This window comes from Jaculus jaculus, chromosome 3 (genome assembly GCF_020740685.1).
Source record: "Jaculus jaculus isolate mJacJac1 chromosome 3, mJacJac1.mat.Y.cur, whole genome shotgun sequence".
Classification (NCBI taxonomy): domain Eukaryota; kingdom Metazoa; phylum Chordata; class Mammalia; order Rodentia; family Dipodidae; genus Jaculus; species Jaculus jaculus.
This window is the reverse complement of record NC_059104.1, coordinates 135,571,721-135,599,322: the sequence shown is the minus strand read 5'-3', so window position 1 is coordinate 135,599,322 and position 27,602 is coordinate 135,571,721. Positions and strand designations below refer to the sequence as shown.

The 27,602-nt window shown below is 41.5% G+C and overlaps 1 protein-coding gene across 2 annotated transcripts in view; it reads right to left on the bottom strand.

The window, feature by feature from the left end:
- Nucleotides 1-27,602, bottom strand: part of Adamts17 (ADAM metallopeptidase with thrombospondin type 1 motif 17) — a 335,608-nt gene that overhangs the window by 41,943 nt on the left and 266,063 nt on the right. For both annotated transcript variants that reach the window (XM_045144992.1, XM_045144993.1), the window contains exon 19: nucleotides 26,515-26,650. In XM_045144992.1, coding sequence (XP_045000927.1) covers nucleotides 26,515-26,650 — 136 coding nt within the window. The remainder of the gene's footprint in view (nucleotides 1-26,514; nucleotides 26,651-27,602) is intronic.

Sequence of the window (27,602 nt, the reverse complement as noted above, 5' to 3'; positions counted from 1 at the left end):
TGCTTTATGATCAGTATATTATTTTTACTTGATGGAATCTTCTAAATTTTTATTTATGATTAAATTCATAATTAGATTCTGTGAATGTTTTAGGCATACTGGAGACAAATATTTGTTCTTTATTATCAAGGTGTAGTGTTTTACATATGACTTGTCTTTTGATTATGTTATTTAGGTCTTTTATATTCATATTGTTAGTCTATCATAGGCCTAACTCTCAGTACACAAGTGAGAAACTAAGTAAAAATGCTCATTAAGTGTTGGAAATGTAACCTGTTTCATATTGAGAGTGGTAGATTCATGTCTCCTGTAACCAACTAGTTTGTATTTCCTTCATCTCCTGTGTTTATGTTTTACACAAGCATAGATATACACAACTATTACATTTTTATTGCAAACTAGACTTTTCACAGGTTATATTTCCTTTTCTCTTTGTCATATTTAATGCTGTTATGAGTTCAAGCTTACTCTGTCTTAAATAAGAATTGTTATCCTTGTTTTTTTATTCATTGCTATAATTTATCTATCTTAATTTCTGTAATGATTTTCACTTATTCAATTTCACTTCAAATATCATATTTGTTTATGGATTTTCTTTTATAGCTTTGTCCATCTTATAGTCTTTTTAAGGTATTTATTTATTTGTGTGTGTGTGCATGCATGTATGCATGCATGTACACACATACCAGTGCCTCTTACTGGTACAAATGAATGCCTGCCTAGCTTTATATGGTGGCTGGGCATTTGAACTCAGGCCAGCAGACTTTGCAAGCAAGTACCTTTAACTGAACCATTGCCTCAGCCCCCTTTAGTTTTTTTGAATTAGTTTTCTTATAGATGTGTTTCTTGCACATACCATATAGTACAGTCTTGCTTTGTCAGATGATTCCATTTTTTTCCCTTTCAATAGATGAGCTAAGCTCTTTCTAATACATTTGGTGTAAACTTAAAACATTATTTTATTATAGCTATTTTAAGGCATGTTTTGTTATATTTGCTGTTTCTATGGCAATACGTCATTGGTGTTATTTGTATGTAAAAGCTTTTTTTTTTCTTTTACTCAAACCATTTTTTTGTTTTTGGCTTGAGTCATGAAAACTTGTTCAGACACATTTCCAAAGTGGTTATGTCAGTTTACATGCACAACAGTAATGGAGGGGGAATCCCAATTGCCCTGTGCCCTTGTCAAAACCACACTATAGGATAATACATACATTTGTAAGCAAATAACTTAATGAATTTTCATAAAGCAAAGATTGTAACTACAAGACAAAAAATGTTACCAGCACTTGTAAAGGCCCTCAGACTCCCACTTACAATCCTCCCCAACAACCCTTTCTGTCATTGAGCTTTACATAAACAAACTATAGAGCATGGATCTTGCCTGGCCTCTATCTTCTTTCATTCAATATTGCGTCTGTGAAGTTAGTCCGTGTTTTCTAGAGCACTCATCCATTCTCGTGGCTGTGGTGTGATATTCGGTGGGACTAGACCACAGTATCCATTGCACTGTGCAGGGACAACTGAGTGCTTTCAAGTTTGGGTCTGCTGTGAATAGCCCTGTTCTGTACATTACTATACATGCCTTGTATAACCTGTTGTAAATCTAGGAATAGGGTTTCTGAGTCATTAGAACTTGTTTAGACAGAGATTTCCAAAGTGGTTATGTCACTTTACATGCACATCAGCAATGGAAGGGAATCCCAATTGCCCTTGTCAAAACTTATGAGTTGTCTTTTTCATTTTAACTAACTGGTGGGTGTGAAGTGATAGGATGTTGTGGTTTCACTGTGTACAGATGGACAATACAGGTGAAGACATTGTGGGGAAGAAGAATAGGATGAATGACAGCCCAGGGGTCAGAATAAGGTCAATGGATGCACCTGGATCTCCTCTTCATGTGCTAGATGTTGTGATGTCTACATATTTTTATAAATGCCTTTGTCAACTCTTTTCTAAATCTTTTGATAATTTTATTCTACTCTCTTTCCTCTATAGTTTGGTTGTATTATTTTTATTTTGTTAAAACATAAAACATTTATTTTTTATTCTTCCATTCCTGTCTTCACTTTTGCTTTACTCTTAGCCTCACAATTTATTAAAATGGTCACTACCAGCCTTTTTACCAATGTGTCCTCAGTCATCTCCTGATGAAGAGAATCTTACAAGTAGAAAGCAACAATTCTCACCTGATTTTATAAATAAAGTTTGTTGGAATACAGCCCTGACTGTGTGTTTATATAGTTGTCTTTTAGTATCTGCAGTGGATTGGCTCCAGGGAACCCCATCGATAACAAAGCCAATAGATACTCAAGTATTTTAAACAAAAATGGCACAAACTATTTGTATATAATATATGCATATTCTCCTATATATTTTAATCTCTAGGTTACTTTTTATTTTTTTTGTTTTATGTTTATTTATTTATTTGAAAGTGACAGACAGAGAAAGAGGCATAGAGAGAGAGAAAGAGAGAGAAAATGGGCGTGCCAGGGCCTCCAGCCACTACAAATGAACTCCAGACACATGTGCCCCATTGTGCATCTGGCTAATGTGGGTTCTGGGGAATCCAGCCTCAAACCAGGGTCCTTAGGCTTCACAGGCAAGTGCTTAACCACTAAGCCATCTCTCCAGCCCAATTCCTAGGTTACTTATAATACTTGATACAATGCAAGCAGGTGTTAGACTATTATTTTTGAAACAATTACAAGAATTCACAAGTCCATACCTCTTCAGTATAGACACAACTATTGTAGGCCTAACACACAGTACATAAATGAGATGTGAGATACAAAATGCCCAAGGAGGGCTGGAGAGATGGCTTATTGGCTAAAGTGTTTGCCTGCTAAGCCTAAGGACACAGGGACAATTCCCCAGTACCCAGGTAAGCCAGATGCACTGTGCCCATTCTCTCTCTGTATCTGCCTTCCTTCCTTTCCCTTTCTCTCTCTCTTCCTCTCTCTCAAATAAGTAAACAAATAACATTTTTTAAAAATGCTCAAAGAAAAAGAGAAGCAAATTCTCCAATAGAGAGTGAAGTTAGTGCCAGATAAATGGAATAACATTTGTTTTTCAGAAAGAATTTAATAGGTGTAGGCCCTCTTGTAGCCTGCAATTGGTGGGAGGTTGGTAATGGAGAGTGGGCTCATTTTGCATATGGTTCCGACTTGATTCCCAGCTCCAGCTTTGGGATCCGTTTCACTGAGCAGATCAGTTAGCCAAATCAAGAGTGGTTGGTTTTCCACCATGGCTGTGCACTTCTGTGAGCATCACGTCAATTTATTTGCTGCTGAGTAGTTTAGGCCATGAGTTGCTTAGACAGATATTGTTCATTTTCCCCCAGTTGCTCATGTAACACCTTCTGGCACTAGACGAACTAACTGTCTGGGGACTGACTCTCTTCCAGCTTCTAGCCATGTCACTATGTTCCATACAAACAGCATATGGTGTCTTCAACAACAGGGTCTTACCACTAACCTTTGGTGGGTCATCAAATACTCTGACAGAAATCTGTCTTCTTTTGGGAAACCTTGTAGGTCTCTGTGATCAAGAGCTCATTGTGGATGATAGCCACCTGCTGGTACTGAGAGTTACAGGCCAGTGCCCAAGAAGAGAAGGAAGAAAAAGATTATAGAAAAGAAATAGAGAGAAGAGAGAGAAAAGGGAAAGAGAGAGAGAGTGAGGGAAAGAAAAAGAGAGAGAGAAACAGAAACAGTAGAAGATTAAGGTCAGTCTGTATCATACCCTCTCAAGGACCTTATGATTCAGGTGGAGAGAACCAGCCCATCACACTTCAAAAGGGCACCAGATGAAACTAAGAATACTTGGGGAAATGAGTAAGAGTGCTGCTCTCTTGGTGTACCTGATATCAGCACAAGGGTGAAGGAGACAGACACAGAGAACACTCAACTCCTATCAAATCAGATATCCACAGACACAGAGGCTCCCATGACCTCATCACTGAAGCAGACTTAAAATGAATCCAACATGGCTCAGGGAAATTTGTGGAAGAGGGGGTGGAAAGAATGTCAAGAGCCACACGTTGGGTCATGATACAGAGACATTGCCTCTTACCCATAACTGATGGCTAACCCCACAATACACGAGCTATATTCCCCAATGAAGAAGGTCCCTGTGGAGGGGGGAAGACAGGAAGGAGGCTAACAAAGGTACCAACTTGATTGTATATACTAAGTACATAACTAATAAAAAAAAATGCTCAAGGAGTGTTGGAAGTAAACCAAGGATCGGTGGAATGGCTCATGGCTACAGAAAGATATTCCTATACATCTCATCAGCATTGAATTAACATAGTGCTGGGCACATAGAAAAGTCAAATTTTTGTAGAGTTCAAAAATATTTTCATCTACACTTGGTTGAATTTGTGGAGACAGGACCTGTAGCTGAAGCAGACTGAATGTTTATTATTTATAGCAGGTACCCTTTAATGATTATTCTTAGTTTCATTTGGGGCCCTTTTGAGGTGTGATGGGCTGGTTCTTGCTACCTGAATCACAAGGCCCCGGAGAGGTTATGATGAAAATTGATCTTAATCTTCTCCTGTTTCTGTTTCTCCCTCTCTCTCCCTCCCTCTCTCTTTTCTATTCCTTATCTTTTTCTTCCTTGCTCTAATAGATGCTATAAAAAATGCTCCTTGGGCTAGGCATGGTGATACACACCTTTAACCCCAGCACTCAGGAGGCAGAGGTGGGAGAATTGCTATGAGTTTGAGGCCAGCCTAGGACTACAGAGTGAGTTTCAGTTTAGCCTGGGCTGGAGTGAGACCCTACATTGACAAAATTTTTAAAAAAATGTTATGGGGTACAATGTTCTGAGCTTACTTATACTGAAAATTATTTTCAATATGAAACTTGAAGAAGAGTTTAGCTAGACAGAAAATTACATTTTTCTTTCCTGCCCTACTATTCTCTAAGGATACCACACAGACCCTTAAACTCTAAAGAACCATACATTTGTACCCCATTCTTTGGAATCACCAGGAGTGAGTGGGTAACAGAGAAGGCCCCCATTGTAGAAGAAGCCCTGCTAAACCACCATATGTTCCTATAGTGCATCTTGACCCCATGGTGGTCCCTACTCCAGATCCCTGCCTAGAGCAGTTGCATAATCAGAAGTGACTAACAAGCCATACTGACAGAGTTATGGATAGAGCCTTCAGGCACCTCGGATCAAGCAGACCTGGTTCTAGCTGCAGCTCCATGGTAATGGGCCACCGTTCGTTTTCCCTGTTGCATTGATTCAATAGTGATGCCATGGAAAACTTACTAAGTACTGTGCTGATCTGACCCATCACCTCTGTAACAATGGGAGGCTAAAGTGTTTTTGCTAAGCCCTCCCATGTTGGGAACACTTTTCTTTTCTTTCCTTTTTTGGTATATGATATGTGTGTGTTAGAGAGAGAGGAGGGCAGGGGTAGAAAATGAACACTGGCATGCACAAGCCATGCATGTGTGTTAAGGTCAGAGGACAAATGCTCCTGGTGTGTAAGGATCAAGTCAGTGATAGGTTCTTTCATGCAAGAAGAAAATGCATGGGCAGGCCAGTGGCACAATGGATAACGTGTCTGATTATGGATCAGAAGAAGAAAATGCTTTTATGCTCACCATAGTTAAGGCTGCCAGTGGTTCTTGTCACCATGCACTAACGAGGTGGTCCTTAGACGAGCATCATCAGCACCACAAGAGAACTGCCTGGGAATACAGATTCCCCAGTCTCACCCAAGCTATACTAAGCACACTCCAGAGTGGGGCCCAGAACCGTGTTGGGAAGCAAGCCCCTCCCCAGGGAGAGACCACTGCACATACCGTGAAAATAATCTCCGAGGTCCATGCCTTGTTTCTGATAAGCTGTGGGCCAGCTGGCCCGCGTGTGCCTCTGTGTTGCCCCTGACAACTCACTGAGCAGGTGCAGTTAAAATGTACTCCCTCCCTGCTCTCAAGATTCAGGGTAAGGCTTTCTCTCACTGACCAGGAGTGGCCTTTCCCCCAGGATGAAGAGTTGGGGAGGGGAAAGCATGACTGAGCTGGGCGTGTGGTGTGGTCGCTGCACATCTACTACCTCCACCGTGCTAAGCTTTGCTCTGAATGCTGTGGAGAACTGCAGTTGGAAATGACCCATTTCTCTGTCACCAAGCTCCTTCCTTCAGTGGCATTTAAACACAAATCCCTGCAAGTAGACAGAAGTGCTGGAAGGATCGATCCAGCATTTCACATCCATCCACATCAAGTTCAACAACATTATTCTGATGTCTCACCATTGCTTCAGCCCAGTCAGTAATGAGCCACCTGGGCACAGAGTGTCTAGGAAGACTTGCATCACGTTCTGAGCCCGAGCCCATAACCTAGTCTTCAGGTCTGAATGATCTTGAAACCCTTTCATAATCCCCTTTCCTTCCCTAGCCTCACCCCACCCCCACCATCCTGCTGATAACATTATCTGAAGCTCATGAGGATGGAGCTCAGAAACATTCATAAGGTTGGCAATGAACCACGTGAGATTTTCCTGCAGTTTCAATTTACCCTGAAATGCATATAAATTATATGAACTTGTTCTGACAAGAAGGGAAATGTTAGAAAATGTTAGTACTTTTCCCACTATTTTATTACCTGGAAAACACTAGCATGGGCTATTTAAGTTATGTAGTTATAACTGTATTAAAAAATGTATGTGTGCATGCATGTGTATGTGCGCAGTGTGTTAAGATATGATGGATAACCCATAAAATGCTAGGCTCCAACAGCTGGCTGATGTTTATCATGAATATAGTTTTGTGGTGGAGCAGTCACGATGGGTTTGGCTAGCAATCATTAAGTGCTTATTCAGGACGAAGGATTTTATAGGCATTACTTCACCTAATCTCCTCAAGACGTCTATGAGAGGTTCTAATTTCACAGTTTTACAGATGGTGAGATCTGGGAACATACCCAAGGGTTTGTGTGGAGCTAGCACGAGGGGAGAACCTGAGACCCAGGTGAGGCCACCCCTTTCATGCTGAGTGGCTCCTGAGCTTAACCAGCTGTGTGCCTCGGTGCCTCTACACTAGGGATTTATGGACCTGGCATTTGTTCCAAAGTTTAAAACAGATCGATTTTAATGCAAAAGCCACAACAGAGCACAGCCAGGTAAGCGAAGGATTTGAGGGAGTTTCTGCAGGAACTGGTGCTGAAGGAGAGTGGCTCAAGGTCAAGTCACAGTCGAGCCAGGATCTAGGCAGGCGCTTCTAGACCCTGGCAAGAAAGCAGCACACCCAGGATTCCTACTGGCAGAGCCCTCTTGGCGCTACCAAATGTGCCCTACAAGATCTGCTCAGTGAGCAGAGCATTGCTCACAGGTAGAAAATAACAGATTGTTCAGGAGTGCCAGAGGTGTCCTTGTGCATAAGCGACCCTGGGACCTAGGTGAGCCCACAGGTGATAATGGAGGAGACATCAGAGGCTATGGCTTTGACTTTATCTAGAAAATCCCAAACCTGGGCCACAAGCTACACCCCTTGCCACACTCGGGACTTGAATAAGAATAGGGGTCCCTCCTAGTTCCTCCAAGCCAGAGGTCAGCTAACTGGGCACAGAGGTAGTGCTTGTGGAGTTCAATGGTAGGCCACTCCATCATAAGTCCTTTGGGAAACAAGTTCCTTATTTGAAACCCTAATCTAGGATGACTCAGGCCCTGAATTTGAGTTTCTTTTCTAGCATGATAGTCAATACTGATAATGAATAAAGAATAAGCCAGAAAAGACCAGCTCTAGCATTCTAGGAAATGCTAGTGTTCTAGTGTTTGAATGTTAAGTCATCTTCCCCTTACTGTGACAAAACACCAGAGAAAGTCAGCTCCTGAGGAGGAAAGGTTTATTTGGCTCATGGACGCAGAGATTTCAGTCCAGGTTCAGTTGGCTCTGTGACTTTTGGCCTGTGGTGAGACAGCCCATCATGACAGGACCATATGGCTGAGGGAGGTGCTCATCTCATGGTGGCAGCCAGGAAGCAAAGAAAGAGACAGTGAGGGGCCAGGTTCCCCATATCCCCTTGAAGGGCACAGTCCTAGTAACCTCATTTCCTCCACCAGTTGCTACCCCTTAACACTTCCACCACTTCCCAATAGCACCAAGGCTGGGGATTAACCCTTTAAGAGATGTACCTTTAGGAAGACATTCAGGATTTAAAGTAAAGCAGTATATTTTCACAATTTCATCCATGGCTGTGTTTTAACTTCCAGAGGAGGGGGCCACTATGCCTTTCCCTATTCTTAGGTTATCCTGAACTAAAGGCTACCACAATGCTGCCTGCTGACTTGACCTATTTTTGAGCCTGTAAAGTTGCCTTGTCAAAAAGTACTATTTTATGAAGTCAGTAGAAGCAGGTGGCACTGTAGGAGAACGGGCTAGCAGACAGCAGGTAAGATTTTAAAGTAGGAGAACCTTGATTTGAGTTCTCCTTGCTACCATGAGGAACTCCATGAAGCTACCCAATAACTAAGCATCCACTTGTAAAATGTGAACACAGTGGTTTTCCCAGAGGATTGTGGGATTATAAAACCCATGTGACAGACCCAGAGGATTGTGGGATTACCTAACACATGTAACAGCTCCCTTGCTCCCTTCTTGCTGCCCATGAGCCTGGTCCATTCCAATAGGCTTTGGATTTATGCTACCTTTATAATTTCCATCTAATTACAAAAAGCATAACATCGAAGTTTCAAGATTCTCTATATCTATTTATTGATTTAGAATGTATGGGGTATGTGTGTATACCATGGTGACCATGTGGAAGTTAGGGAACAAACTCAGGTCCCTGTCTTCTACCTTGTCTGAGAGGTCTCTCTTGTTTGCTGCTGCAAATACCAGACTAGCTGGCCTGGGAGCCATGGGAATCTGCTGCCTCTGCCTTCTATGGCTTTAACTACACTGGGATTACAGATGCATGTGCTATTTGCATCCATCTTTGCATGAATTCTAAGGATCCAAACATCAGTTAGCAGGCTTGCCTAGTGTGGTGGTTTGATTCAAGTGTCCCCCATAAGCTTAGGTGTTTTGAATGCTAGGTTCCCAGCTGATGGAGAGTTGGGAATTAATGCCTCCAGGAGGCAGTGGATTTCTGGGGGCAGACTTATGGGTGTTATAGCCAGTTTCCCCATGCCAGTGTTTGGCACGCTCTCCTGTTGCTATTGTCTACCTTATGTTGGCCAGGGGGTGATGTCCACCCTCTGCTCATGCCATCGTTTTCCCCTGCCATTGTGGAGCTTCCCCCCTCGAGGCTGTAAGTGAGTATATGTGATGCCTGGGGTGGCATGTGAGGAGCCAGGCTGACAGCTGTCATTCAGAGAATGGGTGGTGCCACCCTTATCAGTGTCTGCTGTGCGGGAGACACCCCTTACCAGGAAGCCCCTCCAGAGGAAGAGCATGGGGGACATGAGAAGACTTAGCCAGACAGAAGGCACAGCTCGATTAGGGCCAATTGGAGGGTATCTGGTTGCACCAACATCCCCATCCTAAAATTCCAGCCAGTGGTGCTGGGGGAAGCCAGCATTGTATAGTGGGGGAGAACCAGATGAACAGCTCAGGAATGATATGAGTCATTATAACAAGATCCATTGATGCTGGCCTCAGAGGGGCCATAGCCCATTACAGTCTATGCTTCCCCAAAGCCTAGGACATCTTGGCCTTGCAGCCTCAGAAGTCATAGTAACCCCCTTGGCAGCCCCAAGAACCTGCAGCAATAAATTTATTTTGGGGGAGATTTATGGAGATATAACTAATACGCCAAAATTTAGGTATTTTAAGGATACAATTGAATGGCTTTAAAGCCATAATATGAAATATTTTTGTGATACCAAAAATATATTCCCTTTAGTTATCAACTCCCAGCTCCATATTTCTGTATCTAAGCACTCACCAGTCTACTTTTCCATCTCTATGGATTTGCCTGTTCTAGAAATTTCTTCTTAATTTAATTCTATATGCATAGAGCTGCAGGAGGAGAAGCCATGTGAAGGGATTTTCCACTCACATCAGACTCACTGCAAAGTCAAGAAACCTGAAGGGTTCTTGCTAAAGAGATCGTAAGCTTGACCAGCTGAGCAGATCTAGTACAATTCCAGGCACCCTTCACAGCCTCCCTTTCCCCAACCACCAGAGAACTTTTACACCTCCCAGTCATATAGCATCCAGCACAGCCTATCAGGATACCAGACCCCGTGAACCAAGAAGCCTAACCGAATCCATAGCACAACAGAGAGGGATCAAGGTAGGCACTCAGCATTGGTGAGGTTGGAAGTCATTCAAAAAGGTAAGAGGGCCTACTAACACAAAGCCAGGTACATAGGCTTGCTCTAGAAGTGCTAATCTCACCTTCCATGTCAGGGCAGTTATGTGCTAGATTTGATTAATATATTCTTGGTTGGCTTTACCATTCTCAAATAAATTGTATTTTGGTGTTGATTATTGTTGCCTTTGATGTATCCTGATTTGTAGAGTCTTTGTCTTTTTTTTTTGCCATTATTGGGGGCAGGGTCTCACTTGGCCCCAGGCTGACCTGAAACCCATTTCAGACCCCAAATCTTAGCCTCCCAGTTGACAGATTAAGGGTATGGGGAAACCTAAGGGACTTTAACATTATTAGATTATCTCTTTGTTTTAATCACCACTTGCAGCACACAGATTCTGGTTCACTGAGATGAACTTCCAGATGAGGCACAGTTATGGAGGAAGGGATATTTATTGAAGCTTACAGATCCAAAGGAAGTTCCATAATGGTAGAAGAAGCTGTCCTGCTTTTATAGGACCAAGCAGAGAGAGAGAGAAGCACAAGCTAAAAGCTACATAGCATAGCACACTTCAGGAACTCTAGCTAGGCACACTTTGGATTGAAATCTCAAACCCACCACCACACCTTAAGATCCACCCAGGGACATCACCTCCAACCAGGTGGCTGCAGATGAAAACTACAAACTAATAAAACACTAAATATATTGGGGGCCACTTATTCAAATTACCACACCACTCTTGCATAAATACTCTGTGTTGGTTTTGCTTGAATGTGTGTATTGATCAGTTGAATTTTAGAATTTGCCAGTAATTTGCTTCACCCAGCCTACCAGAACACTTGAATAGCAGGCAAACTCAACACCTCAGGTCACTTCAGCTTCTTTTCTGGGAGTACAAGAGTCACACCTGGCACCTTAAACTCCTACCCTGATGATATATAAAGTTGGATTCACATGGCTAAGAATACTGTAGATAATTAGAAAACCCAAGCATCAAATTAACTCAAGATGCAAAAATCTCTACATTATGACAAGAAACACAAAAGAAATCAAGACAATACAATTCTACCAAAAATTATAAATCCATCAGAAATGACCTCCAGTGAGACTGCTTTAGATGAAATGTCTGACAAAAATTTCAACAACAAAAAAAGATTATATCGATGCTTAAAGGAATCAAAGAAGAAATCATAGAAGAAGAAAAACTCCTGAAAAAATCTCAAGAGAACACAGGAAACCAACTTAATGATATAAGGAGGCCAATACAAGACATGAGTAAGGAAATAGAAATAACTTAATTTTGTGTGCAATCTTTTGTGACTGACCTTTTTACTTAGCATGGGTTTTAAAGGTTCATCTATGTTAAGGTATGGATCTGTGTTCTTTCCTTTTTATGGTCACATGATATTCCATTGTATGAATATGTCACAATTTGTAAATTCACCAGTGGGTGAGCAGTTGACATATTTCTGGTTTTTGCTATTATAAGTAATGACGAATGCTGGTAACTCTAGATATCCACATGTAGAAGAAAAAACTAGATCTCTATCTCTCACTCTGCATGAAAGTCAGCTCCAAATGGATTGAAGGCCCCTATGCAAGGCCTGAAACTCTGAAATTGGTGGAGGAAAAAGTAAGGAAGACACTACAAGATACAGTACAGACAGACTTTATGAATAAGACTCCAGTTGTCAACAAGGCCAGTCATTGAGAAATAGGACCTCAGGAAATTAAAGTGTCTGCACAGCAAAGGAAATGAACTGAGTGAAGATACAAAATGGAAGAAAAACTTCTATTAACTATACACCTGAACTATTAATGCCTATAATATATAAAAAACTCAAGAAATTAAACAATAAGAAATCAAAGAATTCAATCAATAAATGGCCTAATGCAATGAGCAGAGAGGTCTCAGAAGATGGAAGTGCAAATGTTCAATAAATGTAACTAAAAGATTCATCATCCCTAGCCATTGGGGATGCAAACTAACACTATATAGCAATTCCGTCTCACTCTAGCCACTCTACTAACTAAGAAAACAAATGAGAAACACTGGTGAGGATGGGAACAAAAAACAAGCTGGAGAGATGACTCAGCAGTTAAGGTGCTTGCCTGCAAAGCCTAACAACCCTGGTTCAATTCCCCAATACCCACTTAAAGCAAGATGGACAGTGTGATGCATGCATCTGCTTGCAGCACCTAGAAACCCTGGCTCATCCATTCATATCCTCTCTCTCTCCTGTCTACTTCTGCATGCAAATAATTAAATAAAATGATTTTTTAAAAGAGAACTGTTGGTTGCACATTGCCAGTGGGAATGTAAACTAGTCTAGCAATGTGTATATCACTAGGAAGCTTCCTCCAAAAGCTGAAAGTAGATCTGGTCTATCACCAGCTATAACACTACTGGATATTCAAAAGACTTCACAGCAAGTAGGACAGAAAACCTGTATGTCACTGTTTAGCACAGCAGTAGTCACACTAGCTAACTTGTAGATTATTATAACCAAGGTGTCTGTGAACAGAAGAATGAATAAAGAAATGTGGTTGGTACACACAGTGTTTTATTCAGTCATAAAGAAGAATATAGTTATGTTGTTTGCAGGAAGATGGATATGACTGGAGATAATCATATTAAGCAAATTAAGTCAGTCTCAGAAAGACACATATCCCATATTTCCTCTCATTTTTAGGTCCTTGACTTTATAGATACCTAAGATCAAGTATGTATATATGACATGAAGAAAGAAGTGAAACTTTCTTGGGGAAGGAACTCAAATAGGGAGGGTAGCAGGGCATGAGGAACTATGTGCAAAGTGTATCTTAGATGTGCATGAAAATGGCTTCATGTAATCCGGTTTAATGCAATTAAAAAATAAAGAAACATTTGTGTACAAATTCAACTGTGAATATCCTTTCATTATTTTGGGGTTTATGCACGGGATTGGAATTGTTAGATTGATAGGTAAATCAAAATTTAACTTTGTGAAGAAATGTCAGAATATTTTCAAAAGTTGTACCATTTATTATCCCCAGCCCATGGCACAAAGGCTCTGATTATATCCTCAAGAGTATTTATTGTCAGTTCTTTTAACTATGGCCACTAGTGGCTGGACAGTTGTGTCTCCTTCAGGGGTTTGTTCTGCATTTCTCAGATGATAACGTTAAACATCTTTTCAGGTGCTTGCTGGACATATGTGCAGCCTTTGTGCAGTTTTGACTGTGGTTATTGGGGGATTTGTTGTTGAGTTGTGGTAGTTCCTTGTATATTCTAGATGTAAGTACCTTGTCAGATACATGGTGTTGGAGTTACCTTCTCATTGCTGGAATAAAGCACCCAACACAATACAGCTGATGGGAGGATTCTTTTTTTTTAAATTCTGGTTTACAGTCTCCGAGGGAAGCTCCATGATGGCAAGGGACAGCATGGCATGAGCAGAGGCTGAACACTGCCTCTGTCACAATGGGTGGAAACAGCAGCAAGGGAATGAGCCACGGTTGGGCAAGGGGGAAATTTCCATAACACCCCTAAGTCTGCCCTCAACAACACACCTCCTCCAGCAAGGCTCCGCCTCCCAAATTGTCACCAGCTGGGAATCAAGCAGTCAGAACACAGAAGCTTATGGGGACATATGATTCAAACCACCACATATAATTTGAAAATTTTCTCTCATTTCTGGGTCATCTTTCATTTGCTTGATGGTATCATAATTGTGATTAATTCTAATCTGTTCAACTTTTTTTGTTGCCTGTACTTTTGATATGAAACTTAAAAGACCATTGACAAGTCAAGAAGATTTTTTGCTTGTGTTGTTTTACTAATTTTATTCATTTAGGTCTTTAGATCTTTGTTGCACTTTAAATCAAATCTTGTGTATGGCGCCATTCTTTGGAATGTGAACATCTGGACATACTAACATCATTTGCTGCAAAGATAAATGATATCTGTTGAGAAGACAAACATTCCACTGAACGCTCTTAGCACCTTTGCTGAAAGCCAGTGACAGTAAGCACGAGGCTCTGTCTCTTGACTCTCAGCTGCATTTCATCGTTCTTTCTGCTTGTATACATGATGATGCCACACTGTTCTGATTTCAAAGGAAGTTTTGAAATTGGGAAGCATTAAACCTCCACATTTATAAGTCTCTTTTAATATTGTTTTGGCTATTCCAGATCCTTGGCAATTCCATAAGCATTTTAGGACCATTTGCTCATTTGTGCCCCAAAGACAGACAGAAATGTTAACAGTAATTACACTGTAGAGAAACTGTCAAGTGACACTATCCTCAAGGATTCTGATTCATGACCATGGGATGTCTTTCCTTCCACTGAGATCTTCTAGTAGTTTTCAGATTCCAAGTTTTAAAATTCCTTGTTTCTACATATTTTATTTTTCATGGTGTTCTGGTATTACTTTTCCTGTCATTTTGACACGGTACCTGACAGAAGTGACTTAAGGGAGAAGGGGTTTGCTTTGGCTCACAGGCTAGAGGATGTGATCCAGCACATGAGAATGCATGTTAGCTGGCACAACTTGGCCTGTGGTGGTGGAAGCTTGTGGTGTGGCCTCTTCACATCTTGGTGGATTAGGAAACAGCGCTCTAACTACAACCAAAAGTGGATATACCCTTCTAGGCTCATCCCAGGCAGCCTCTTTCTGCCAGTTAGGCCACAACCTAAAGGTTCCACAACCTCCAAAACAGTGTCACCAGCTGTGGACCAAGTGTTCCATTAAATAAGCCTGTGGGGGAAAATGCACATTCAAAGTATGACATCTAGCAAATAAAGCTGGTTTCTTGATTCCATTTTCTATTTGCTTGTTGCTGTTATATAGACATTCAGTTTGTTTTTATTTATTGATCTTACATCCTGAAACCCCAACTGTTTTTATAGTTCAGATGGTTTCTTTAGATGATTGCTTAGGATTTTCCAAATATAAGATCATGTCCTTTGTGTACACACATTCTATTATTTCTTCTTTTTCAATATGAATCCTTTTATTTCATTTCTTGGGCAAATTCCCTGACAAGCATCTCTAGGACAATGTTAAATGTAAGTGGCAAGAGCAGATATTATGCTATGCTTTTAATCATTGGAAGAAAGCATTCAGTTTTTCGCAGTTAAGTACAATGCTACTTGTGAGGTGCTTTTTGTTGTTTTATTTTTGTTCTTTCTAGGATTGCAGCTATATCATGTAGGTTATCAAATTTGTGACACACAGCTCTTCACATTATTAATTACCAATCCTTTTGGTTTCTGTAAAGTTAATAATAATGTCCTCTCTTTTATTCCAGATTTTAGCAGTAAATCTTTTTTTCTTGACCAGTATAGACAATGGTTTATCAATTATATTAAGCCAACTTTTGGCTTTGTTGTTTTCTCTGGTATTCTGTCCTGTCTCATGAATATTTGCTCTAACATTTATTACCTCTTCCTCCTGTTGGCTTCAGGTTTTGTTGTCTGCTTTTCCGAGTCACAATGTAGCTATTGATCTGAAATCTTTCTTCTATTTTATTGTAACTATTTGAGGCTATAAATTTTCCTTTAAGGATTGCTTTGACTACATTTCCCAGGTTTTGGCAAGGAGTGCCTTTATGTTCATTACTTTCCAAAACCTTTTAGATTTTCTTGCAATTTCTCTTCAGCTTATTGGTTATTTAAGTAGTATGTTGCTTAATTTCCTCATTGAGTTCTCCAAGTTTCTTTCTCATTGATTCCTAATTTCTTTAAGTGTGGTCAGAGAACATATTTTGCATGCTGTCAACTCTTTTACATTTGTTAGGTTTACTAAAAGTTGTTAGGTTAGGAGTATACTTGTAAGGGTTTTGTGTTTATTATCAAGTTGATGGCCCCTAGAATAACTTGAGATACAAACTTCTAGGCATGCCTGTGAGGGATTAACTTTATCAGGTAAACTGATGTGTGAAGTCCCACCTCAACTGTGGGATAAGGGCTCAGACTGGTCCAAAAGGAGAGGGCAGGCTGAGCACTAGCCTGCATGCTCCACCTCCTCACTGCAGAAGCAATGTGACCAGAAGCTTGAAGCTCCCACTGCCATGCCTTCCCTTGTAACCTTGAACTGTAAGCAGAAACAAACCCTCCCTCCTTCCAACTGATTTTTGTCAGGTGTTTGTCCCTGCAAAGAGAAAGATAATTTATACAATGCTCTGTCCTAAAGAAAATTCCATGTGCATTTGAAATAAATAAATAAATTCTGTTGTGTAAGGTCACCTGAAACATAGATGGCTATTAAGTCTTGTTGATTTATAGGGTTATTTAAGCCTTTCTAATTCTTGCTAATTTTATACCTATTTCAAATACATTACTGAACATTGGGCTTTGACATCTACATGATCATAATTAAAATGTCTAAATCTACATTTCTGCTACATTTTGGTCTGTATTTTAGAGCTGTGTGGTCAGATGTAATTGTCATACCTTCTTGGTAGAGTCCTCTATTATCATAACTAAAGGCTACTATTTCTAGTAACAGAGTTTTTCAGTGCTGGGGATTAAAATCAGGGCCTGGCTCATGCTAAATAAGTGTTCTATGATTGAGAGTCATCCCACTTTAGTGATATGTTTTTAACATCATCTTGTCTAATATTCATGAAGCATTCATGCTTTTCTACTATGGCGTCTGGGTGCCTAATACATCTTCTTGCACAGTTATATTTTCATTGCATTTATGTATAAACAAGTACTTTAAAAGAGATATAAATTATTCCTCTGTATCTTCAGCCTGTTTTCTCTTTTTCCTTTAAGGGAGTTAGCTCATACAGAACTTTGTCAAGAAAAATCATTAGATCCCAAGAGGAAGGAACTATTCTAAGATGCAGACACCAAGCACATCCAGCTTGTTTCTGAAAGTTCTCCAGTGATTCTACCAGTTAGCAATCTTTCCATTGTCATCCTTACCGCAGAGCCCTTTCTTCAGCCTGATGTTTCTTCCAGAACCTAGAGAATGGATTTTCCCTTCATCTCTGATGGATCACTTTGTAACAGAAGACTAGAAAGACAACAGGCTCCTCTTTGTATATGCTGCTAACTTTTAGTACTTGGGCTCCTGCTGAGGGCCAGGTTTCCCCACCCTTGCCATCCCTATTTCAGTGGATGAAACCAGAGCACATAGTGATGTAAGGCAGGCATCAGCAAATTACTGCTTTTGATGCTTCTGTTCTTTATGTATATTTCAGATCATATCTCACATTTTCCCTTTCCCATAACTGTTACATGAAAAGTCAAGTGGAAACATCAAGTGCTCAATGGTCTTTATATTTTAGTCCTCTGAAAAGTTGGGAAGAGAGAACGACTTCTTTTTAGTCTGTATGAAACTCATTTCCTAACATGGGAAATCTAGTTATCTATGTACCTGGTATTTCACCTGGGAACCTAGGTTCACTTATTTAGAATAATTAAGAGGAAAAGTATTGAAATAATTAAAAGAACACAAATTATTTTCTCTTCTTTCACCTTAATTTGTTTTCTAATTTTGCTACCAGAATGGCTTCACAACTCCTAATTAATTTAGTCATAAGTGAGGTTCTGGAATATGTATGTCTAAAGAATGCCCTAGAATTCAGCTAATATAAATTTCTCCTCACCATTCCACACCACAAACAAAGCCAATAGTAGACCAACAGCACTATGATTAGGTTTGCTGATTTTATTTCAGAAGAAAGCAGGAAATAAAATTTTGAAGTTTCAGACTAGCAAGAAATGATTAAACAATGGCATCTTTCCAAATCATGGTTGTAGTTTAAGATCCACATGTTTACAGTTTCATTCTTAAGTCATAATCTTCCAACTCTTCTCTGCCTGCTTGGCCATTCTCTCTCTCTCTCTCTCTCTCTCTCTCTCTCTCTCTCTCTCTCTCTCTCTCTCTCTCTCTCACACACACACACACACACACACACACACACACACACACCATGCCTTCATAAGAAAATGTGGTATTTTGGTATACAGAGATAGTTCAGTAGATAACGTGCTTAGATTGCAAGTTTAAGTAGCTGAGCTCTGATCCCAAACCCACATAAAGCCGATGCTGTAGCATGAGCATCTGTGACCCCAGGGAGGCAGGGATAGCAGAATCCCTCAGAAGCTTGTAGGCTAGCTGGGCTGGCAAATGCAGGGGAGAATGATGAGAGACCTTGTCTCAAAGAAAGCAGAACATGAGGACCAACATCTGACATTGTCCTCTAACCCCCACATGTATGTGTCATAGCATGTTTGCACTTGCACTCACACACGTGAACATGCACACACACCACACATCTACCTACATCATACACACATACCACATACCAAAAATGGGAAGAAGAAAATAAAATGTGGTATCCCATTCAATTCAACCTAAAAGAAGGCCAGCATAGTTAAGATAATTGAGGAAGGAGGGCAAATTTAAAAACCAAATACATTTCCTTGCAGATGACTGTTCAATTCAATTGCCAGTATGCTGTTGAATGTTCTTTTCTGAATCACTTAATTCAATGTACAGCACAGCATGTACTGCCTGGGAAGGAGTTCAAATCATAAATGCTATAGGGAAATATCTAATAACTTGGAATGGCTTCTCAAGTGCCTAATAAGCTCTAAAAGACTGCAAAAATGCTAAACCTAGTAACGTATGAGCTCTGGGCTCCAAGTGCAGCCCATTGCACTGCATGGGTCTCCAATGTTGGCACACAATATGGCTCTTTTAATGCCAACGACAGGGGCCTCTTCCCGCAGACTGTGGTCAGCAAGGTGAAGGCTGCTGGCCGCAGTCATAACAGCTGAGTTATCTGTGATTTCTGCCTCTCCTGCCAATGTCGAGGCCAGCTTTGCCGATGTTTGTGTTGGGGTACCAGATGCTGGAGAGCAGCCATTGTCCTGCGTGTCAGATTCCAGATTCCATATGGTTTCGGCAGGGGCTGGGAGAGTGATCCACAGAGCTAGGCACTGGATTAGAATAAAGAGGTGCTAATAGCGTGCAGTTGGGAAGGCAAAGGAAACTGTCAGAAACTCAATGGAAAAAAAGAGGGTTGGAGAAAATTAAGGAGCGATCAGGAGAAATAAAGGAAAATACAAGAGAGAAGGACAACCCTGCCTTTTTTTCAAGGTCAAAGAGTAACAATAACATAGAAAGGCTTTCTCTCTGCCAGGTTCACTAATGGGTAACATTCTGGCTCTTTATAATAGAGTTCATGCCATGGGTTCTGAGGCTGTTTGTTTGGACTATAAGCTCTGTCCTGTAATCATGCCCATCTCATCCCAAATTGACATTTGTTCTCCAGACCCCATACATCTCCAAGTTCCGCCTTATACAAAGCAGATCCACTTATGTGTCATATCTTTTTTCTAGCCCTTATTTAAGGCCAAATTCTCTATGTGTCATTCAGCTTGTCTGGGTCTATGTAACTACAGGTTCTTATGAAAGACAAGACAAGTAGACCATGCTCTGCAATAGTTCAAATGCTAGTGCCCGAATGTGTCTACATGTAACATATGTAAAGAACCTGGAAGATATATAAAGTTTGTACATGTGTGTGCATGCACATGTAGATGTATGCATGTGGAGGCCAGACAGAAGCAGTGTTTTTAAAGGCATGGTCTTTCACTGGCCTGGAATTCACCTAGTAGGTTAGACTGGTTAGCCAGTGAGATACAGGTATCTGTCTCTCTCTGCTTCTCCAGCACTAGGATAACTTGCAAGCACCATGAGTTCTGGGGATCAAAATCAGGTCCTCATGCTTGCAAGGCAAGCTTTTCACTGACTGAACTATTTCTCTAGCTCCTTGATAAGTTGCTTTCAGTCTAACTTCATTCAAGTGCAAAACCATGATAACTGTGGTTTGTCAAGCCGTGAAGACTGTGAGTGTTATGGAGTATGGAGTTCTCTGTCATAGGTTTAGATCAGCTCCATGCCATCTTGTTTACATCAGATTTGTATACATCATTTGAAAAAAGATCTTCTGTGTGTATGTGTGTGAGTGTGGGCACATGTGTGTGACAGTACTTGTGGAAGTCAGAGAACAACCTTGGGTCTTTTTCCTTGCCTGTCTTATTTGAGGTAAGGTCACCACTACGTTTGTCAGGCTGGTGGGCTCATGAGCTTTTCCTGTCTCAGCCTCCTTCTTTACCATAGGAGTGCTGGGATTACAGACACTTGTGCTAGTCTGCTGACAAAACATGAGTTCTGAGGGTACACACTTAACTTATCATGTTTGTGCAGCAAGCACTTTGTCCACTGAGCTACCTCCTCAGCTCATGGTCACTTTGTTTCATAGGCATTTTCCTATATGAGTTTCTGGTTAGTTTTCTAGTGTAAGTTAGAAGACCTGAAGGAGGCAGAATTACAAAGTTGCTTATAGAATGCAGTAAGAACTATGTACTGTGAGGTTTGGCTTACGAAGGTGACAAAGAACTTTGACTGGACTGGATTACAAGCAGTTTGTGTGAGAGGCTTGCTGTTATACTCATGTCCTGAGAATTTGTGCGGGGTTGCATTGTGTAGAAATGGACTGGTGTGAGCAGAGGAATATGGAACAGAGAAAATGATATCTTTGGGCCAAAACTTCTACCCATTAAGCTGCAGTTGTATTAGAGATTACAATCTTTGATATTGGGCCAGCTGACTGAATTGAGACAGCTGGAAGAATGCAGTCTTTTGAAGAGGCCTGAATGCTGAAGGAGTGTTGTGTTCTTCAAAGTCTGCTTTATTGCCCCCCCCCCACGACCCCAGATTAATGAATTAGCACTTCATCTGGTATTATGGAGTATGAGAAATGCAGGAAAGAGAGGGTCATTGAGTTTGAAACAGTCTTGTGTTTTGGAACCAGCCATGGGCAGTGTGAAGTAGGTTTGCTGGACACCTACATGAAGACCTGACAGAGTTGTGAGGATGGGCCACGGGTTACAGTGGAGACCCAGTGGAGATGCTGGGACTACAAGACAGCTACTAAGGAGAACTTCCAGCCCCAGACGAAGTTTTCCCAGGACTGTGAGTAGCCTAGCTGGAGGGGTGGAATTGGAATGCCAGAGACTTGTTGCTGGTTAGAATTTTCAGATTTGGAGACTTGTCACTGGCTAGAGTTGCTGGACTTGGAGCCTGATGTTTGCCCTGGTTGTTTTAAATCTTGTATTGGTTGAATATTTCTTTGCTATACCCCATGCCATCTTTTGCAGTGTGGATGTTTATTCTGTGCCATTATGGGGTTTTAGTGGATTTTTTTGATATTATGACTCAGTTAAAAGATCTCGGACTATGGGAATGTTTGAACATCATTAGGATTGATACAAACTATGGGGACTTTGAAAAGTTGGACTGAATTACTGCATTTTACATCATGGATGGTTATCCGTTTAGGGGAGTCAGGGGCAGAATGTGGTGGTTTGATTCAGGTGTTCCCCATAAACTTATGTATTCTGGATGCTAGGTTCCCAGATGATAAAGATTTCGGAAGTAATGCCTGGAGGCAGTGTATTGTTGGGGGCAGGCTTATGGGTATTATAACCAGTTTCCCCTTGCCAATGTTTGGCACCCTCTCCTGTGGCTGTTGTCCACCTGATGTTGTCCAGGAGGTAATGCCCAACTTCTGCTCATGCCATCATTTTCCCTGATATCATGGGGCTTCCCCTTGTGTCTGTAAGCCAAATAAACCCTTTTTTCCCCCAAAGCTGCTCTTGGTTGGGTGATTTCTGCCAGCAATGTGAACCTGACTGCAACAAGTGTGTAACTAGTATTTTGATTTTACAGGGCTCACCATCAAGAGACTGCCTTGAGTTTCAGATGAAACTTTGAACTTTTGAAGAATGTTGGGATTGGTAAATAGTATGGGATTTTTTTTCAAGTTAGACTGAATGCATTTTGCATCATGAAATGGTCACAAGTCTATGGAGGCTGGGGTGGATTGTGGTAGTCTGAATGTAAACTGTCCCTGATAGCCTCAGGTGTTTGTGATTAAACTTCATACTTGGTCTTTAGCTGGCGGAGCTTTTAGGAGATGGAATCTTGCTGGAGGTGGTGTGTCACAGGAGGGCAGACCTTTGGATTTTACAGTCCAGACCATTTGCCAGTGCTAGCTAGCTAGTTCACACCTGATGCTTCTTCCCTGATGCTGTGACAAGATGTGATGCTTTGTTGTCTGTTCATATCATGCTTTCTCTGCCATGAAGAAACTTCCCCTTGAATCAATCCTTTCCTCCCACAGCTGCTTCTGGTTGGTTTTTTTTTTTTTTTTCCAGCAAGGAGGAAGTAACTGAAACTATTTGTTTCTTTTGTTTGTGGCACTGGGGATTGAACCCAGTCTTCAGGCATGGGAAGCAAGCACTTCATCACTGAGCTATACCCTCAACCTCAAAGTTTAATTATTTTGGCTGGATACAATCAATGTAGTCACATTTAAAACTGTTAAGATATGTTACATATCATTAAAATATTGACAATCTATTTACATACTAAATCTTGAAATCTGGTACTATGCACATCTCCATTTGAACTAGCTGATGGCTACCATGTTGAGCAGTGTGACTCTAGAGTATCATGGTAAAAGAATACTGAATTTATGGTTTAGCAGTCAGCTAAATTGGATAGCATAAAACTCCACATACCTGCCTTCCATGGTAGACAGCTGCTTTAATAGCAGTTAAGATCTTTTCCCCTTTGCTGTGCTTGGTTAAGTCTGCCCCACTATTCATGTATTAGCCTTAGAAATGGCTAAAACATATAAGATTTGGTGAGTCTACTCTTTCTGGTTGTTTTTCTTCCATCTCAATTTCCATTAGCTGTGGTTTTCCTGAACATCTTCTGATAGTTCAACCAGTTAAAGATGCCATGTGTCCATCACACAGAGATCCAGCAAGAGCCTCTGCTATGGTTTAAATGTGAGATTTCCCCCACAGGCTCATGCTTTGATGCTTGTTCCACAGCTGGTGGTGCTATTGTGGGAGGCTATGGAACCTTTAGAGCTGGGGCTTAGCTGGCAGAAGAATGGCACTGGGGGAAGGCCTCTGAAAGTTGTATCTTGACTCTGGCTCTCTGCTTCCTGGTCTACCACCATATGAACAGCCTCCACCACCATGGGCTGGGTTGCAATAGCATGCCTTTCACACTGTGATGGACTAAAACCTCTGATTTCGTGATCCCAAGTAAAACATGCCTCTTTTAAGTTGTGTCTATTGGGTGTTTTGTCACACTGACAATGCCAGAGTAACTAACATGGCCTCCGTTCAGCTGACAAGCTGTCAGGATGGAAGCTCACTCAGGGACATTCTAGTCTTCTACTCATCTCCCGCTTCTCTCCAGTTTCTACCTGCTTTCTAGCTTTAACAGTTTCTTTTGTACATTCTCCAGAGTTCTCCATTGTTTAATGCAGGATGGTTAGCTCCATACAAGCTACTCCATCATGACTGAATATAGAATCCTTGACTGGAAGTTTTTCAACCTGGCCCTCAGTGTCCTGCAGAGGAGCTAATGGCCCACTGTGAGGAGAGGAAGATGCTGAGTGAGAATATGTTTCATTTTGTTTGATTTCTGCATGAAATATTTAAAATATTAAGATGTTATAATAGTTTGAAAACATATTGATTAGAAAACTTATTCTTGGGGTGGAGAGGTGGCCTACCACTTAACTGCACTTCCTGAACAAGCATGAGAACCTGAGGGGGCCTGGTATTACAGGAGTCCAAATCTCCAAATAAATTGTAAAACATCTGGGCATGACCACACACATTTGTATCCCCAGTCCTATAGGGGAGTTGAGACTTGAGACTTATTAGAGCTCGCCAGCTCTGGAATCAGCAAAAGGAGACCCTGGCTCAAAACAAGATCAGGTGGAATAACAACAGAGTGGGATATCCCAAATTCCACTCCAACCACTGAAGGTGAGTGCCTCCCCTCCACCAGCCACTAGTGAGTATACAGGGTGCAGCAAGGGCACACGCATGTGCACACACCACACACACACACACACACACACACACACTAAAAATGCAGGAAATTTGATTCCTAAATGAATCCTTAAGGCTTAATTTTTTCAGCCGTGACACCAGCCCAACCTCTCTTAATCATGAATCTCTTGCCCTCATTTCTTTTACTGGAGTTAGGCCATCCTTGGTTTTAGGAGAAGAAACTCTCACCTGTCTTATTTCTGAGTCTTTACAGTGGCAAGTCCTTCTTTGTTTGGTCAAGTGAGTGTGTGATTAACTGATTTATGGGTTTGAGATTTATGGGCTTACTAATCTTCAAGATTCCCAAAGAGGCTTTCTGCTGTGAGTCTTTCTTTAAAGCCAGCAGTGTGAGGGTAGACTTTCATTCTTAATTTCCCATGAAGCACATAGAATTAATGCAACAAGTCTCACCTTCTTGCTCTCCCTCCCATCTCTTCTCTCTCAAGCACATGTTAAGAGTTTAACAAAGAAAAGGGGGTAGATTTAAAGACAAATATATTGTGAATCTCCTGAATTAGGCAAGTGGTCCAAGTAGAGCTTAAGAAACCTAAGACTGCATAGCAAAAGCCCACCTTAGTTATAAACATAAACATGCCTCAATATGATGGGCAGAGCCACAAGTCTAAAACCATTTCAGCTCAACTTGGAGCAGAAAGGGAAGCTGAGGAGTGACATCACACAATGCAACTGTCATGGTACCATGCTCAGTTCCACTGAAACAACCAGAAAGAAGAACGTGGAACTGATAAACCTATTTTATGTCAACCAACAATCCAAGAGCTCACATGAGTGCATGAATATCTTCTGTTTCAGAAGGAGCTGGGAGGGAAGTTCAAATGGATTCCAAACAACACCAAGCTCTGTACTCATGAAAGTGGTAAGGATGAGAGTTAATTTCAGCCAACGAGACAAGCCACAGCCTCTGACACTGAACTGCATGTGCTCTTACTCCGAGATACGCATAGTCTAACACTTATTGTTGTTTCCTCCAATGTAAGTGATTTAAGGGAGCCAATGGGAGGCAGGTGACAGAGTGCAGTGATGGCGAGGTTTCCTCTCTGATGTGTTATCCATTCCATCTAGGGCTGGGTATTTCCACCAGTGTTCTGGCTTAGCAGGCAAAAATGAGCACAGTCATATGCTACCACCATGCTGTTTCAGCCAGTCATGGACCACAACACACATTGGTCCCAGAAGATTATAATGCCACTGAAAACTTCCTGTCACCCAGTGACACTGTGCCTCTGTAATGTCACAGAACAGTAAGTCTCTCACATGTCTATGATGGTACTGATGGAAACAAACCTTTTGTGTTGTAACTTATAAAAGTATAACACACAGCATGGTCCACAATATTGAAAATGATAATAAATGACCATGCTACTGGCTTGGAGACTTACTCTATTATACTTGCTATTGTTATTTTAGAGTGTACTCCTACTTAAAAAGAACTGTTACTGTAGAAATGGCTGCACTATCATATCAGCATCTGCTTCATAATCCCATGTTTACTGTGCCTTTTGATTGAAATGTTTTTATTAGGTCAGAATGGGTTCCCAAAATGGAGTCACCAAGGACAGCAGAATGGCTGACAGAGGCATAAGGAAGTGGATTGTCCACATTCCTTAAGAAACTTCTCAACCATTATCCCTTCCTTGCCTAACAATACCCCCAGGTCACGGTTTCCTGCCCCTTATTTTGTAAGTAGCCTGGTCACTGTTCTTGTCTCACACCCTGGCTATCTTAAATCTCCCCTAAAGAAACCTTTTTTTAATTCAACTTTTCCCTTCCTCACCTTCCCCCAACTGAAGAAGCCCTATAAAGCCCATTATCTGAAAACTCAGATTGGCTGTGCTCCACTCTTGTGAGCCTGCCCTGGCAGCTCATGTTTTTCCCTGAATAAAAGCTTTCATCTTTGCCTCAGAGTGGTTTCCATGGTCTTGGTCTCTCCCAAGCCTTACAGTTTTGTTCTTGTGCTCACATTCATGTCATGTTTTATTTATCATGCCCTAGGAACACGCCAATGCACCTACACATGTGCACATGTGGTGGGCTCTACTACTGAAGTATGTGTAAATAAACATGAAATCTGTTCAGCAAAATTGACAAGACACACACTTCTCAGAATGTTCCCACATTGTTAAGCAACATGACTATTTTGAGCCAGTAAAAATATCACAGCAACAATAAAAGAATATGGCACAGAATGGTACAGTGGCATTAAGTGGGTGACATCATACCCTCATCCACAGTGTTGCTGCTCCAGACCCTTGTGGGTCCAACCCACAGAAAGCAGTGACTTACCGTGCCTGGCAAGGATGAGAGTTGCACCTTCGGACCTGAGGCTCAGGACGGCTTGTATGGGGACAGTCACTGTCGTTCACCAGAGTGGTGGTCTTGTTAACGATCCGTGTGCATGACACGATGGTTCTGCGTTCCCCTGGAAGGCAGAGCATGGGCACTGAAGAGCTGTGGTGCACACACCTGGAAAGCCATTGCATTCATGCTCAAGGAGTATTTGGGTGCAACTCTTGATTGGTGTGACTTTTAAAGAGATTGATATCTGTTCGTATCAGCTGTCAGTGAGGAAGAGCTAGAATCTAAGGGCTGAAGGTATTTCAGACATGGCAAGGCAGTGTGGGACAGAAGGAAGATTCTAGAGCAAGATCTGAACACAGCAACTTTGGGTCAGCTGTGCTCTTGGACACCTTGGGCTTTGTGGAGGCCCAAACTCTGCTTTGGGCCTTTCTTTCCCACCAAAGATTGCCAGTCTTTTGATCTATGCATATGGTGTTTAAAGTCTGTGGATCTCTGGGTCCCATTAAACAGCTGCACGTCAGCCTTCACCAGAGAGGGGTTACCTGTTTGTCACAGGACTGCTGCTTTCTGGGGAGAAGTGGTGAACAGGGCAGCTGCTGTGAAGGACACACAGACTTGCATTGCTCAGGAAGGAGTCCCAGAGCCACACTGCATGTGTCCACTTAGCCCACTGGTATTACTGCCCAAGTGTTACGTGTTCTTGAGAAGCTTCGCAAATCCATTAACGTTCCGGTTTGTTCCCAAAGCACCCTACATACTATGAGCACAATTTCCCCAGAGAACGGAGTGACTGGCAGTTAAGAGGGTAGCTACTGGAGCCAGCTGTCTGGGGTCACCTTGGCTCTGTCATTAACTGTGTCACAATGGCCACAGTATCAACAGCTGGCCACCATGCTTCTGCGTCCTAGTTTCCCCAAGTGGGCTGGTTGGCTTCACCTCCAGTTTAGAATGCTCCAGTGCTGCTGAAATGACTATCTATAAGAATGGAAAATGGCAGGGGGCTAACACTTCATGCTCCCATATTACTGTCATTGTTTTTACTTCAGAAGAATGAAAGCAAAAACTTAACAGGG